Source organism: Puma concolor, chromosome E2, assembly GCF_028749965.1.
Source record: "Puma concolor isolate L17-30 chromosome E2, mPumCon1.1.hap2, whole genome shotgun sequence".
NCBI lineage: Eukaryota > Metazoa > Chordata > Mammalia > Carnivora > Felidae > Puma > Puma concolor.
Window position 1 is genome coordinate 46,156,285 of NC_141681.1, and position 17,587 is coordinate 46,173,871.

Consider the following 17,587-nt stretch of genomic DNA (forward strand, 5'->3'; position numbering starts at 1 on the left):
AACAAGAGCATATCTAAACTAACTCAAAGACAAATATGCAGAAATGTAATTACAGCTACTTAATTATGCTTCAATTTGCCTTTGCACACTTAAAGACTTCACCCTGCTCATTTCCTCCACTGTATAAAACCAAGCCATCTTTTTGTCACATGACTTCAACCAAGGTGCTTTTGTTTTCTTTATTCTTGAGTTTATAGTATTGCTCAACCATTCTGCTTTATGCTTTCAGGCCCTTCCAACAGGTCTTCTCTTCCTTTCCCTTCTATCCAAGGCCACTGAAAATATTTCACAAAATATTTACAAATTTCAAATACTATGCAAGATACTACAATGAATATCTTACATAATTCCGAGCTTAAAAACAGTAATGTTGGGAAATAAGAGTATCAGTCTTATATGTGGGAAGTTGTCTGGTCTAGAGTTAACAGAAGAGCAGGAACTCAGTAACACAGGTATGTTGCATTTAGGTTAAAGGACATAATTATGGGTAATAGTTCAAAAAGGAAAATACTTTGAGAAGTTTTGTCAAGGGCAAGGAGTCTGGCATGAGCTAAGAATAAGTAGGACCCCTGTGTGACTCATTTTTGATATGTGCTAGGATTTGATGAAATTGTCATATGGTTATGCTACAAATTTTTCTTGGGAGGAGAGAGGTGAGAACTGAGCAAGTACTCTAGCAGTGACTGAAGAAGTTGAGAGGCAGTTCAGTTACATGTATAAGTAGTAGTGTATTGTAGTGGAAAAAGGACAGACCACAGTTTCAGGCTCAGTTCTGTTCACTAACACCATCTTTAGGTTATGAGAAAATTACTGAGCTTCACTGAGCTCTTATTTTTCCATATGATAAATAGGGACATTAATATATTTTTTAAAGAGATTTATTGAGAGGGTTGGGAAAACATACTATTTTTATAAAGTGCCTAACACAGAAAAAGCACCACACAAGTAGTACATGATGATGATGATGATGACGATGATGATGACAATGATGATGATGATTAACGATTAGAGAAGAAAAACGGAAGGGACTGGAAATGGTTTAACAGTATCTCACACATAAACAATTACTAGAAAATGATTATTATTACTGTGCTAATTATTACAGGCAAGGCATTTAAGATAAATGAAATATCAAATGAATATAAATCAAAGACATTAAAATAAATTCCTCACATAATAGAATGTGATGAGAAAAGTTACTTTGAGATGCTGCCTAGGCATCTTATAGTATGACAACCCTGCCCACACCCAGAACCTCAGCATTTAGATTAAGATCTGAGCTTAGGATTCCCACCATGAGTTCCTGCGTGGTTTTTCCCAGTCACTTTAAAAATAGCCACATAGCATTGAGCCCACAAAAAGTTAGTGACCTCAACCCCAACTACCTTCTAAGTAAGGTGCTTGCTACTCTGCTTTCGTATCTCCCACTTGCTCATGACCTGGGATGGAGGACTGTCCTTCCCACAGCTCACTGTGTGCCCCTGCCCCAATTTCCACAATTCATAAGTAATAAATCTTGTGATTTAACTTCCCTTGTGTAATTGTATTAAACCTGTGCCTTCAATCACAATGACTCCAGCATTTTCACTTCTCCAAAGTAGAAGCTTGGATGCTGAGGGAGCTACCTGCCAACCCTGTGTGGGTGGCTTGTGCCTCCTCATTAAGCAGGTCACGATCTGCATATTCTTAATTTAATAAACAAGCTATGGGACACCCCAAACACAGCACAAACATGAAAGTTAGAAATAATGATCCTACTACATTTTTACTCTGTATCACCCTCTGATTTTTCTCACTTCCATTTACATTCCAGGTCCTTAATTATGACTCTTTATACATCTCTTCTTGGTGAAACCTAACTTGCTGCTTATCCTGAGCCTGAACTAAACAAGTGAACATAGCTGGAAAAAATAAAATAGTGCCTACTAGAATCACTTCTAATTTATATTAAAAAGAAAAAAAAAAACCCATGAGTAGGTTCTCAGCCGTGTCAAGAATTTTTACATATTTCTGGTCAAATAGTATCTCTACATATAACCCAGTGGAAGACAATCAAGGACTCAGAAACAACGCAGAAACTTAAGATTATGACAGAAGGAATACGATTATTCCACAAGTGGTGTTTCACTATAACTGTGTGGGGAAAAAATTATAACTCTTCTTTATACTATATACAAACAAAAACTACCAGTAAATTAAAGACATCAATGGCAAAAAAAACTTTAAAACTTATACAAGAAAACAAACATCTCTAACCAAATCTCTATGTGTTGTCAAACTTACTGGTAAAATATTTTAGATGAACAAAATAAGAAAATATTATGACATTATTTGATATACTGAAAAGGCTCAGCCAATTTTTACTATTCAGATTGTACTGGCACTAGCATTTGGCTTAGAGACTGATAGAATTTATGACATCTCAGGGCTAAGGTGGCAGAGATTAGTATCCAGGGTCTGTCTGCATTCCTCATGCTGTTATAACTGAAAGGCTAGAAATAAGAAACTTGAGTAAAACAGAGGCAGACCTACACAGGAACTATAGTTCAGTTTCAAACTATCTAAGGAGGGTGATGGATTAAGACATCAACCAAAATGTTAATGCCTTCAGGTACTTGAGAGAAGCAAATAGAAATCCTCTATAAAGGAAGGTATCCTGGGCATTAGTTTTACCATTTTGAAAACACTGTCTGGCACAAAATTAAATAAATAACCAGACAATATGAATGTAAACAGACCACAGAAACAATAGTAGAAATACACCTAAAAGCACTCTAGATATTGGAGTTATGAGACAGGGTTTAAAAGTAACTATGCTCAAAAAGCTAAAAACAAAATTAATCATTTTAGCAGAGAACAAGAAACCAATACAAGTAAAAAAAAAAAAAAAAGAAAGAAAGAAAGAAAGAAACCAATACAAGTCAAAAGAAAAACTCCAAGAGAAAAAGGTTGGAAAAGTCCTAACAGAAGCATTATGACAGATTCAGTTAGAAGATTAAATGTAAATGTAAATGGAAGCTTAAAGGGAGAAGACAGGAAGAATGGGAGAAGCAGTTATATTTGAAAACATAATGGCTGAGAATTTTCAGAACAAATTCCATGAACAGGTGAATGAATGAATAAAGTATAGCCATACATGGAACACTACAGAGAAATAACAAATAAGCTATTGATACATGCAACCACACAGATAAATTTCAAAATCATGCTAGCAAAAGACACAAGGCTAGCAAAAAGGAAAAAAGTATACATTGTATAACAATTTATGTAACACTCTAGAGCATATAAACTAATCTAGAGTTACAAAAAGCAGGTAGTCATCTCTCAAAGATGGGAGTCGAAAGGGGAATGAATGGCAAAGGGGCACAAGGAAAATCTGGCAATAACTGAAGTATATTTTTCTTGATTATGGTGATTATTTCATGTATATAGCATAATGTCAGAACAGACCAAACTGCAGATTTCAAATATATGCAGCTTATTATTTTTCTGTTTTATCTTAAGGTGTAAAGCAAAAATTTTAGGACCAAAATAAAACTAAAGTCTTAAAGAAAATAAAGATAAATATTCTTCTGGCCACCCTAACTAGGTATTAGTGTATTAGTGTTTCTTTTATGTGAATGCCCACTCACACCAAAAATACAAAATATTAAGCCAACAAATGGTAAGGATAGATCAAGCACACAGCAGACATTTATCAAATAAATACAACCAGTAATTCAGTAAACAAGAAATATCCATCCTCCCTAGAAATCAATAGCCTTTAAGCTATTAAATTATTAGAAGTCTCTACTTAAAAATAACTCACTTGGGGGCACCAGAGTGGCTCAGTCAGTTGAGCATCCATCTTTGGCTTAGGTCATGATCTCACAGTTAGTGAGTTTGAGTCCCACATCGGGCTCTGTGCCAACAGCTCAGAGCCTGAAGCCTGCTTCAGATTCTGTGTCTCCCTCTGTCTCTGCCCCTCCCCCTGCTTGCACTCTGCCTCTCTCAAAAATAAATAAATATTAAAAAAAATAAAAATAGCTCATTTGTAGTGAGACTACGTTGAAACTGATACCATCCCTGACCTTCATGTGAACCAATGCCCTCTGATCCTTCTGAAAACATAAGTATTAATTTCCACAATATACAAATACATTCAAGTCATAGCTACCTCCCAGATACCCATGTGTTTACCATGAATCTGCTATTTGTTTCCAAACCTGTTTATACCAACTGTTTTTGACATTTTAACTTGTATATGTTAGTATCATTATATAAAGAAATATGAAAGAAAGATTGTTTTTTATGAAAACTAAGTGAATACTCTAAAAAAACTCATTTAAGAAGGCTACAAATTTTATTTTAGTAGTTTGGAGTCAATTATAAAGACTGGGGGGAAAAGATTCCACAGTCAGATTAACTAAATTCTTATTCAAAACAGAAACCAAAAAATTAGGAGAATGAATTACTAGTGTGGTTAATATAAGAATAGGCAGAACTCCAATTAGGGAGAGCATGCCCTGGCCTTATAATGAAACATGGGTAAAATGGTTATGGGTTGTAAATAAATATAGTTTAAGGTATTCACATAATTTTCTATGATTTAAAGTAACTTTTCCAATGACAAATCAATTAACTATCTTAAATTAATTGGGCACATTGTATTCTAACTTTAAATCCTTTGGCCAAGGAATTTCATATCTGAGACACAACCATCATCCAATGTGGAAAAAAACCCATGAATAATTGATGTGTACTAAGAATTATAACTTTAGTAACAAGAAATACAGAATAACCTTAATATATAATAGTACATTTATAGTATGTGAAAATTTTACAATTTAACCAGAATTTTAAAAGCACATAACAGTGTTTAGGAAATAAAAATATAAAATAAAATTGCATAGATCTTAGGGACCAGAATATGTTACAAAAGCTTTTATTTTGAAATATGGTTGACCCTTGAACAATGCAGGTTTAAACTGCATGGATCCACTTATATGTAGATTTTTTTCCAGTACTGTAAATTAACTTTTCTTGCATATGATTTTCTTAATAACATATTCTTTTCTCTAGCTTACTTTAAGGAAGCATTATATTACACATGTAACATATAAAGTATGTGTTAATTTATGCTATTGGTAAGACTTCCAGTCAACAGTAAGCTGCTAGTAGTTAAGTTTTTGGAAAGTCAAAATTTATACATGAATTTTTGACAGTGCAAGGGTCGGTGCCCCGAAACACCCTGAGTTGTTTAAGGGTCAACTGTAATTATAAGTTCACAAGAAGTTGCAAGAGTGCCCCTTACCCAGTTTTGTCCAACGAATACATCTTACATAAAGCACAATATCAAAACCATGAAACTGATATTGGCACAACGCATATGTATAGTTATATCATTTCATCACATACGTGGATTCCTGTAAACACCACCACAATCAAGACACAGACCAAGACCATTACTACACCGATTTTACCTCTTATGCTCTCTCTTTATAGCCATAATCACCACCATCACTCTCCCATGCTCATCCCTAACCACTAGCAACCACTAATATGTTTTCAATGGTTATAATTTAGTGATTTCCAGAACGTTCTATAAATGGATTCATTTGGCATGTGACCTTTGGAGTTGGCATTTTTCATTCAGCACAATGTCCTTGAGATTCATTCAAGTTGTTGCAGTATCAATAGTTCAGAAAAAGAACAATTTTAAAACACAAAATATAGTTTCTGGAATTTACAAACATGAGTCCAGTAAGGAAATAAAATTTATTTTCCTTCCTCGGTATTTCAAATAAAAAAGAAGCTCCAAGAGTATGTTATTTCAATCTGAGTCTTGCTCATAATAGAAAATTCATTAATTAACCTCAACTTGCCAAATATACCCCTTGTTTCCTCTTGACTGCTAGGACTTTTATGACATCGCATTCTCTTTGTTGTCCTCCATTAGCCTTAACCTCTCTTCTGCCACTTCCTATTCACTATAGTCAGAAGCCATTTTCCCCTACATTCCTGATTTTCAACTAAGCAGCCTATTACATCTTCTCTTAATTTAGAGCCTATTTTGCTTAAATTTATGGACATATTCCCGTCAAAAAAAAAATACAAGTTTCTTAATAGATTATATACTCTTTGTTAACCCTTCTTATCCTAAAATGAAATTGGAAAATTAGTAGATGTTAGTTAAAAGAATGAATTAATGAGTGCAAGAAATACAGAACCAAGGAGAATTTAGGCAGAGTAAGAAAAATACAAGATTGAGTAGGGAAAATTAAAAAAAAAATTTTTTTTAGAAATTTACAAATATCTAAATGAAGACATTTACAAATATCTAAATAAAAAAAAAGAAAGAAACTCAATTAAAGCATTAATAAATGGACTACTGGAGAAAAAGAATGACACCTTTTTATAATATGAGGAAAAGAAAATGAAGAGGACTGAATTGGGAGTGGAATTTGGAGGTGAAGAGAAGGGTCATTTGGAAATTCATGCTGAAAAGGTTACTTTTGGCTCTAGGTCTCAGGCTTTTGTCCATGGGTTTTTATTCCCTGAGGAAGAAACCTGAGACCAATATTTCAGAGATGGTGCTGCCTCAATAAACATCTGGGCTCTTAGCTGCAATGATGGTGTTCCTGTGCTGGCTCAACCATCACTCACCTGGGCAATGTCCTCTTGTCTCATCCTGTAAAAATATCCAGGGCTCTTTTCCCTTCTCCAGTAAAGAGAATACATCTGGCTGATAAATGCAAAGTCCTGATTAGAGATAAGAAACAAGAAATGACCAAATGGTAGAGGTTTCAAAGTTTGCATCTAGTCCCTTAGTTATGAAGGAAGAAAAACACTTATAGGAAGAGCAAGAAAAAAGCATAAAGTATTTCCAAAGGATGGAGAGGGTGGATGTTCCCACTGAGGATCACTAGAACCAAATTTACAAAGTGTAAGCCATTTTTCCAGAAAGAAGTCAGACATTCCCCTAGACACTTGAAAGACAATTTAAAAATTCACAATGTAGAAAGCAGAAAGTTCTGGGGTCAGTTTGTGAATCTTACCCAGTGAGATCATGTTGCTGTAGTTCTCCAACATCACATCTCTGTACAAATGTCTCTGTTCCAAGTCCAGGCACTCCCACTCCTCTTGAGAGAAGTCTACAGCTATATCCCTGAACATCATCAACTGCTGAAACAACAAACCCAAGCACCAATGGTGAAATTAAAAGAAATCTTTTAGGTAGAAGGGACACAAATGAAAAAGGGCACTGTAGGAAGTGGGACACTCACTGAGCAAAAAACTGAAGTTGGCTGCCTGTAGTATGGGGGACGGGGGGAAATGACATGGAAGCTGAATGCCTATATGTTCTTAAAATCTCCTGTTGTTCAGTCACAACATCCTTATGACCTTTCCGTGACAAATAGCAGACAACAGGATGACAGCCCAGAATCATGAATTCTTTGTTGATACCACAGGGATGCCACACCAGGCTTAAATGACTAACTCCAGATTTATTATGTGCCAAGTTTCCCTTCCTCCTTAGGCTATTTTTAGTTGAATTTTCTATTAGCTGAAATTGAAAGGATTCTTGGAAGAGATACACTCCCTAACTGAGTATCATTTTCTGTGGAGAATACCATTTTCTGTGGGAATGTATAAAATCTCTGGGCTCTAGGCTAAGTAGTGACAATCAGCACATGTCTTATTAATATTAATCTCTCATTGATTTCCTGGCAAGATCCCTGATCTCTCTGAACTTATTAACCTTCCATCACACCCTCTATTTAAAAGCCATGATAAAGTGCCACATACTAAAATGAATACCAACCATTACCAACTCTCACCTTTAATAATCGATATATCCCATTCTACAGAGTAAATAAAAGCTTTCATGTAGTGTATCCTGTTTAGCCACTCAGTTCCACTTTGTCAAGCCACGGATTTGAAAAGAAAGTCTCTACTATTTCCTTTAAGGCAAAATATTTCTCCTCCTTCAGTGCTCTGTCAAAGTATTAGGATGCAGGAGGTGCTGAATGCCATGTTGGACAGAAGAGGGACACCTAGGGAAGGCAGTGGACTGTTTCCCAGCTATCACATACCACACTGAATAGTGACTTAAGCAAGCAGTTTAAGGATAAGAAATAAAAATGCTCATATGATGTGATATAGATGGTTATAATTTTTGGAAAGAGGCAATTCCAACTCACATGGGCCATGACTTAAAATTCTAAGACTCAATCAGTCTTCTAGATTCCTCTCCTGGTGAAGCACAGTCTTGAGAAAGCAGAGCTAGAGGGAAGGAATCGTGAGAGGTCAGGTTTTCCTCAGAGCTTTCAAATGGACTCAGAATTCCATTTTCTTCCCTGAAGAAAGGTCAGAGGGAGTCTGCAGAAATCCTGGCCCAAACCAAAATCCAAGTCCTCATTCTCCCTCCTCCTCTCTCTCAGTCCTAAGTAACCACTAATCTACTTTTTGTCTCTGTAGATTTCTCTATCCTGGACTTTCATATGAATGGAATCTTATAATATGTGAACTTACTATGACTAGTGTCTTTCATTTAGCATAATGCTTTCAAGGTTCAACCAAGTTGTAGCATGTATCAGTATTTCATTCCTTTCTGTGGCTGAATAATATTCCATTGTATGACCTAGATCACATTTTGTTTACCCATTCATCTGTTAATGGACATTTGGGCTGTTTCCACCTTTTGACTATTATAAATATGCTGCTCTGGGGGCGCCTGGGTGGCGCAGTCGGTTAAGCGTCCGACTTCAGCCAGGTCACGATCTCGCGGTCCGTGAGTTCGAGCCCCGCGTCGGGCTCTGGGCTGATGGCTCAGAGCCTGGAGCCTGTTTCCAATTCTGTGTCTCCCTCTCTCTCTGCCCCTCCCCTGTTCATGCTCTGTCTCTCTCTGTCCCAAAAATAAATAAACGTTGAAAAAAAAAATTATAAATATGCTGCTCTGAACTTTCATGTACAAGTTTTTGTTTGAATACCTGTTTTATGGTTTTCAGACTATGAGATTTACACTTCACCAATTAAATTTATTCCTAAACATTTTACGCTTTTTGATGCTATTGTGAATGGAACTATTTTCTTAATTTCATTTTTGGATTCTTCATTGCAAGTTTATAAATATACACTTGATTTTTATCTATTGATCTTGTATCCAAAACCTTTTTTTTACCCCAGGGGCAGGGGAGGGGCAGAGGAAGACAGAAAGAGTGAATTATTTTTTTTAATTTTTTAACGTTTATTTATTATTGAGAGACAGAGAGAGACAGAGCATGAGTGGGGGAGGGGCAGAGAGAGAGGGAGACATAGAACCTGAAGCAGGCTCCAGGCTCTGAGCTGTCAGCACAGAGCCCCACGTGGGGCTTGAACTCACAAACCGCGAGATCATGACCCAGCTGAAGGAGGATACTTAACCGACTGAGCCACCCAGGCGCCCCTAAGGGAAAGAGAGAATCTTTAACAGGCTCAGCAACCAGCACAGAGCCTGACCCTCAATCTCGCAACTGTGATATCATGACCTGAGCCGAAATCAGGAGTCGAATGCTTAACCAGCTGAGCCACCCAGGCGTCCTTTGTATCCTAAAACTTTTCTAAGCTCCTTTATTAGTTCTCATGGTTTTTCTCATGTCATGTGTAAATAGAGAGTTTTATTTCTTTCCCAATATAGGTGCTTTTTCTTTTTTCTTGTCTAACTGCCCTGTAAAATCTCTACAATATTGAATAGAAGTGGCAAAAGCAGCCATTCTTTTTCTTATTCCCGATCTTAGGGGGAAAACATTCAGATACTCACTACTAAGTATGGAATTTTTGTAGGTGCCCTATATCAAGTCAAGGAAATTCCCTTTAATTCCTAGTTTATAGAGTATTTTTATAATGAAAAGGTACTGGCTTTTGTCAAATGTTTTTTCTGTATCTATTAAAATGACCCTGTAATTTTTGGGTTTTATTCTATTTATGTAATGTATCACATTAATTGATTTTTGGATGTTCAGACAATGCTGGGATATATTCCACTTGGTCATATTGTATGAGTGCATTTATATGTTGCTGGATTTGGTTTGCAAGTATTTTGTTGAGGATTTTTAAACTCATTCTTATGAGATATGCTTTGCCTAGTTTTGGTATCTGGGTAATACTGGCCTCATCAAATAAGTTGGGGGATTAGCTGTATTCTTTAATTGCAGCAGAGAAGGCACTGGGGAACTCAGAACTGATAGTAGGAGTCCTCCTGAACCAGGTTACATTCTGAACAACAAAGAAAACCTGGTTGTTCAGAGGAACCATATATTTTTTTTTTTTTGGAACCTATTTTAAAGAAATTGTCTTCTACTGCAGTAACAGAGGAGGGAACTCTTGAGCAGAAGAACCTAAAAACTACCTTTTCAGGGGAAAGTACCAGTGACAGCTATTCTGAGGTAATCTATCACATTCCAACAAACAAACAAACACACACAAAAAATTAGAAGTACTGTGTCCAAAGATATTGTTAGATATAAGTTTGAAATGAATGCCAGAATTCCCATTAGTATAAAGAAAACTGCCTAAAAAAAATCAGAGAATATTAGAAGTATTACCTAACATTCCACTATGAGTAAAAAAATATTTGATGATACAATCACAGCTCTGAGGCAAGACTACATGCACAAATGTTACAATGATCTCAGGAATGGGGAAGAAATGATGAATAGACTATATACAAGAGTTAGTAGAATTCAAGTATGAAAGAGAACACAGGCAAAACCACTTTAGGAGCAAAGAATAAACTACAAGAAGCACAAGGTATGACAAATATAGAAAGTGTAGCATGGACAAAGAATACAGAAATTAGTGAATGGAACAAAATGAAACAAAGAAAGAGATAACAATTATTGGAAGAAAACAATGAAAGTCAGAGACAATCCAACCTGTAACTAAGCAGATCCCTACAGATGAAATCCAAATCAAGGAAGAGAACAAATATTAAAAACTACATTTTTAACATTAAAAAATAATTTCCTGAAATAAAGCATGAATATACATAATGAAAAGACACCCCATATGCAGAGAGAAAGGACTCAAAATGTTCATTTTGAGCCTTAATAAAATTTCTTAATAAACATTTCTTAATAAACATTTCTTAATAAAATTATTAGGCTAAAACCCATAGGAAATCAAGATAAAAATATCAAGTTACCCATGAGAAAAAGGAAATTCAGTTGTCATTAGACTTCTCCACTAAATTCAGTTCCCCAAATAGTGAGGTTAGTCTCTCCAGTATACTTGTGGGAAAATAAATAATAGAATCAAAGAATTAAAAAAAATTTTTTTAATGTATATTTATTTTTGAGAGAAGTAGAGTGCAAGTCGGGAGTGGCAGAGAGAGAGAGGGAGAGAGGGAGAGAGAGAGAATCCGAAGCAGGCTCCAGGCTCCAAGCTCTCAGCACAGAGCCCCATAGGGGGCCAGAACCCACAAGTTGCGCGATCATGGAGCTGCAAGATCATGACCCAAGGCAAAAAAACGGACGTTTAACCAACTGAGCCACCCAGGTGCCTCCAGAGTCACCCAGGGGCCCCCAGAGTCAAAGATTTTATATGCAGCCAAGCTGTCTTTCAAGTATAAAGGATATAAAAAGTTTTATGCTGCATGAACTTAGGGAATATTGTTCCCAGGAGTGCTTTCTAAATTACTGGAGGACATATTCGGCGTTACTGCCGAACACATTTAAAAGCAAATCTAAATTAAAAAATAAGATGGAGATTATGGTACCAGTATGCTGAATGGTCCCCAAAGGTATCTACTACTTGGTATTAACACTGTGTAGTTGTCTCCTGCATTGAATTGAGCAGATTTATGTACCAAGAAGATATTGTGGGAACGATGGAGAAGGATAGGTCAAAAAGGACATTATGGCTTCTACTGTACGTACTCTTGCTGTCTTTCTGCTCTGGGGAAAGCTGTATGACATGTCACAAGGACACTATAGCAGCCTTACAGAGGTCCACATAGAGAGGAACTGAGGTCTTTTGCCAATAGCCAAGTGAGGGAATCATCTTAGAAAGTGATCCTCCAGCCTCAGTCATGCTTTCAGATGACTGTGGCCTGGCCAAGAGTTTGGCTGCAACTTTGTGAGACACTAAGCCAGAGACTCCACGCTAAGCCACTCCTAAATTCCTGATCTGCAAAAATGGTGTTAAGATAATACAGTTTTATTGATTTTTAGGGTAGTATGTTTTACAGCAATAACTAATATAGGGATAAAGCTTACAAAAGGGAAAGGGACAAGTTCACTGATTGCCTCATTTATAATAACTGAGAGAGAAAGGATATCATTTAAAGCAGCCAAGTCATTAGTAGAAATACAGAAATATTAAAGAATAAAAACATGAAGTCAGAGAGAGTAAAATGTCAACTACATTTCAACTTACAAGTAAAAATTAGGAAATTAAAAGTTAGATTTAAAATGACAGTTTTTGGGGCACCTGGGTGGCTCAGTCGGTTGAGCGTCTGACTTCGGCTCAGGCCATGATCTTATTGCTCATGGGTTCAAACCCCGCATCGGACTCTGTGCTGACAGCTCAGAGCCTAGAGCCTGCCTTGGATTCTGTCTCCCTCTCTCTCTGCCTCTCACCCACTCATGCTCTCTCTCCTTCAAAAATAAATAAATAAACATTGAAAAAAATTTTTTTAAATAACAGCTTTTACAATAGCAACAAAATTTTCAAATACTTATAAATTTAACAAAATAAGTACAAGGCCTCTGCATCAATTACTACAAACAATAGAGTGAAATTGCAGGACATCTAAATGAATGGAGGAATTTATCACATTTATGAGATGAAAGGCTGATTATTTTCAAGATGTCAGTTTATCTGCAATATAATGGTATAAAAAGGTTAAAAGTAAAAGGATGGCAAAAGATATACCATGGAAATCATAATCAAAAGGATGCTAGAGTGGTTACATTAATATGAGACAAGGTAGATTTCAGAGCAGACATTATCAGGGAGGAAAGATAGACTTTTCAACAAATGATGCCAAGTCAATTGAATATCTATAAGGGGGAAATGAATTGATCTTTACCTTACAACATACACAAAAATCAATTCTAGAAGGTTTGTACACCTAAATGTGAAAGATATTAATATAGAAGATACAAATATCTTCATGCCTCTGGGATAGGCAAAGATTTCTTTTTTTTTTTTTAATGTGTATTTTATTTTTGAGAGGGAGAGAGAGAGTGCCCATGAGCAGGGGAGGGCAGAGACAGAAAGAGACACAGAATCTGAAGCAGGTTCCAGGCTCTGAGCTGTCAGCACAGAGCATGACGCAGGGCTCAAACTCACAAACTGTGAGATCCTGACCTGAGCCGAAGTCAGACACTTAACCGACTGAGCCACCCAGGTGCCCCAGGAAAGATTTTTTAAATAGGGTACAGAGAGTACAAACCACAAAGGGAAAGATAATAAATAAAACTACAATTTACTTCTTGATTTGTATTTATTTATTTTTTAAATAAAACTACATTTTAAGAAGCAATTTCTGTTAATCAGAAAAGAACTAGTGAAAATCAAACCATGGATTAGAGGATATTTGCAATACAATGGCTGACAAAGGATTCACATCCAAGCTAAATAAAGAACTTGCACGAATCAACAATAAAAGGACAGACAAGCTCCCCCAAATTTGAACAGTTCCCCAAAAGGAAAGGAAAAGGACATGAACAAGCATTCCCCAAGATATCCAAATAGTCCATGGACATTAAAACAAAAGCATTCAACTTCATTAGTCTAAGAAAACCACACTGCAATGCCAGTATATAGCCACCATACTGACAAAAATTTTATAGTCTGACAATACTATGTGTTAATGAGAAAGGGGAGCAGTTGGAACTTGCACACGCTGTTGATGAGTTCAGTTATTTAGGAAAACTGAGATTATCTGCTTAAATAGATTCGCTTACACTATGACCCAGCAATTTTTCTCCTAGAAATAGACTCAAAAGAATGGATACATATGAACCCAAAATGACAAGTGTAAGAATGCTCCTAGCATCATTATTCATGAAACAAAACATATGTGCATCAATACTATGACAATTATTGAACAGACAAATACAGTTGGTATATTCATGCACTGGAACACGCACCTAGCAAGGTGAACACACAATATGGATGAATCTCACAGACAAAATGTTGAACAAAGGAAGCCAACAAAAAAGGTTACATACTGTATGATTCTACATATGTGTAAGTTAAAAAACAGACAATATATGGTGGTTACTTTGGGGAGCTCCTGACTGAACAGAAGCACAAGCGAGATTTCTGGGGTGCAGGTAATGTTTTACTTCTTTATCTGAGCTTTTATTTTATGGGTGTTCCCTTTGTGGTAATTCACTTAAGCTGTACAGTTTTGCTTGTATTATCATGTATACACTTGACTATATATGATAAACTCGAATAAAAAGTTCATTTTACAGGGGCACCTGGGTGGCTCAGTCAGTTAAGCATCCAGCTTCGGCTCAGGTCATGATCTCGCAGTTTGTGAGTTTGAGTCCTGCATTGGGCTCTGTGCTGACAGCTCAGAGCCTGGAGCCTGCTTCAGATTCTCCCTCTCTCTCTGTCCTCCCATGCTCATGTGCACTCTCAAAAATAAATAAACATTAAAAAAAAATTTTTTTTAAGTTCATTGTACAAATTATGGAGAAATACAGAAAAGGCAAATGCAAATAAAAAATAATAAGCAGGGGCCATGATCTTGGGCATTCTAAAATACAAAAGCCTAAAATTCATGATAAAAATAAATATGAATATCTCATATATCAACTCACAGAAGCAACTTAAAGCAGAAGTTACAGGTTATATAAGATAAAATTTCATTCGTAGAGTATTTTAATACATTTTAATCAATCAAAGACAAATAAAGTGGAAAACAAGTAAGTAACTACAGACTGGCCATATATTAGATCACAAGGAAAAGTTCATTCAATTCCAAAGTTAAAAAATAGCACAGTGCAAGGGTGCCTGGGTGGCTCAGTTGGTTAAGCATCTAGTTCTTGATTTCAGTTCAGGTCATGATCTCACAATGGTGAGATTCAGCCCACATCGGGCTTCAAGCTGAGTGTGGGGCCTGCTTAGGATTCTCTCCCTCTTTTTCTGCCCCTCTCCTGCTCACTTGCTCTCTCCTTCAAAATAAATATTTTTTAAAAACTTAAAAGAAATCACAATGCAGCAAAACTGGAAATTACATGTTAAGAGAGGGCCTATGTGCTTTACCTGAATTCCTCAACTTTATCAATAGGGACTGAGTTTCCTTCATGTCATAGGGCTCAAGACTCCTCCACAGTACTAAAGGCTAAGACGCTATACCATTATATGAGTTTTCTGAGTAACAAATTATCATAAACATAGTGGCTTAAAACAATACAAATTTATTATCTTACAGTTAGTTAGGCATGGTTAGTTAGGCATGTCCAAGTCAGACATGGTTCTCACCGGGCTAAAATTAAGGTGTCAGCAGGGCTGTGTTCCTTTCTGGAGGCTCTAAGGGAGAATTATTTATTTCCTTATGTTTTCCAGATTCTAGACGCCACTGGCATTGGCTCCCTGCCTTTAGTCAGCAATTTCGCATATCTCTGACCATTCTTCTTTTATCATATCTCCCTCTGATCCGAAAGGTTTACTGACTTTAAGAATCCATTTGATTAGATTGGGCCTAATTGGATAACTTAGGATAACTCCCTCATTTCAAGGTTCTTAACTTAATTTCGTTGCCTTGTAAAGCAAAATATTCACAGGTTCCAGGGATTATACCCTATGCAGGGGCATTACTCTGCCTACCCCAACCATCTTTAAAGCTTCTATCCTTGGCTCCCCTCTTTCTGAGGGATACTCAAAAATCCACCTCTTTCTACCCCATCACTTCCTGTCCAACAGTCTTGAATCCAAGCAGAACATCAGCACCAATATCCCCTGTGTCCATGTTGTCCCTGTGTCCATCATAAGAAGCCCTAGATTCCCTGATAATCTCTCTTTTCAGACAGTGCACTCCCCACTGGCTGAATGTCCCCTCTTCCCATCCCTCTCTAACTCTTGACACTTTCTAGTAGCTCTCTGGAATTCATAATTCATTAATAACAAACTCCTCTTTTATCTCCAACCACTTTGAATATTCCCTTCACCTTTGGGTCTAAGGGAAACCTGGCTCTCCCCAGAGGACTCTGAAGGCTTTCAACATCCCCTTCCCCCACCCCCCCAGACTCTTGCCACTGGGTATGGAAGCAGGGCAGGTATCCTCCTTGCTTTTATTACTTTCAGACCTTTCTCCCTCCTCCAGAAAATCTCCAAGTTGGAATTTCACACCTTGCGATTACATGTAACTCACCACATCTCAGGATATTTCCCCTTGTTTTTTGAAAACGTGAGCTCATGGCTCATTCTCTGCAACACTACAGTACCCAGCTTTATTCTTGGGCTTGGCTCACTCATTCTTGCCCTTAAAACGTTTTCCCTCCCTCGTGGCTCATTACCACCAGCATACTGAGGCGTTATTTCCCCGTCTCTGCCCCCATCAGCTGCTGCTCCATTTCCCTGCTCATATTTACAGAGAAACTCTTGGAATGTGTTCTCTACACTGTCTCCTATTACTTTCCCCTCATTCTATACTAACCTACCCAATCCACCTAACGGCCACCACAGAAACTGCTCTCCACACATTTACGAATGACTGTTACTAAACACAATAGTCTGTTTCTGGCTCCACCGCTGCTGTTACTACACTACACATATGGTCACGCACAGAGTGATGTAGTCACAATCATATACATGCACAGTCACACCTAAATACGTGTGTAAATACGTATTTAGTAAATACGTCATTACTATCACGTACAGCTCCCGTCACCATCGTGCCCATGCAAACGCAAACACACACACACACACACACACACACACACACACACACACACACACACACACCCCACCCCTACCGCTCCTGAGCGATTACCCATATCCCGATCTCGTACCAATTTCACACAGGCACCCACAGATCCCATCGAGATCGCTGGCGCGGAAGCGGACACACACAAATACAGCTCCCTACCGTCTGCCTTTCCAAACCCTCTTGCTAGCAAGGCCTGAGACTCCGAAAACATTAAGCCCTCACTGCACTCCTCAGGGTCATTCCGCTTCCGGATCTTAGACTTACCTGACCCTGCGGTCCCTTCAAAAATGTTCCGCAGGGACTCGGGCGCAAGCCTTCCTATGGTCCTCAAAGGGCCAGTGTGCGGACAGGAAGCTGCTTCGGCTATGATGGACATTGGAAAATGCAGTCAGAGCATGGACAGCCTTTCAGAGATCTCACGATCTCAATTCACAGGCCTTGGCCCCGGGCCCACATCCTTTCCCTGGGCAAAAACCATCGCCTTCACAGTTGTTCACATCCGTGGCCAGGAGCTTCTATTAGTTCCAGGCCGCGTTTAGAATGCAAGACTCAACCCAGGCCTCCACGCTGCTTCCCCACAAATGGATGCTCCAGTCTGGAAACCTGGACAATAAACCAACGCGGCCTTTCACCGGAAGTAGCTTTGGACGCGATGGCCCCTGGGAAACGTAGTTCAGC

At 37.7% G+C, this 17,587-nt stretch overlaps 1 protein-coding gene across 9 annotated transcripts in view; it reads right to left on the bottom strand.

Annotated features, from left to right (window-relative positions):
• ZNF790 (zinc finger protein 790) overlaps positions 1 to 17,556 on the bottom strand; it is a 55,199-nt gene extending 37,643 nt beyond the window's left edge. For 4 of the 9 annotated variants that reach the window (XM_086690976.1, XM_086690969.1, XM_086690975.1 and 1 more), the window contains exons 1-4: positions 17,174 to 17,555; positions 8,184 to 8,265; positions 7,038 to 7,164; positions 6,646 to 6,741 (exon numbers count right to left, since the gene is read on the bottom strand). In XM_086690976.1, the coding sequence (XP_086547102.1) occupies positions 6,646 to 6,741; positions 7,038 to 7,164; positions 8,184 to 8,192 (232 nt within the window). In that variant the 5' untranslated portion in view covers positions 8,193 to 8,265; positions 17,174 to 17,555. Of the gene's footprint in view, positions 1 to 6,645; positions 6,742 to 7,037; positions 7,165 to 8,183; positions 8,266 to 16,351; positions 16,900 to 17,173 lie in introns of those variants that run through there. The other 5 variants (XM_086690973.1, XM_025914535.2, XM_086690970.1 and 2 more) reach the window with 5 other exon arrangements.
• Positions 17,557 to 17,587: the final 31 nt, after the last annotated feature.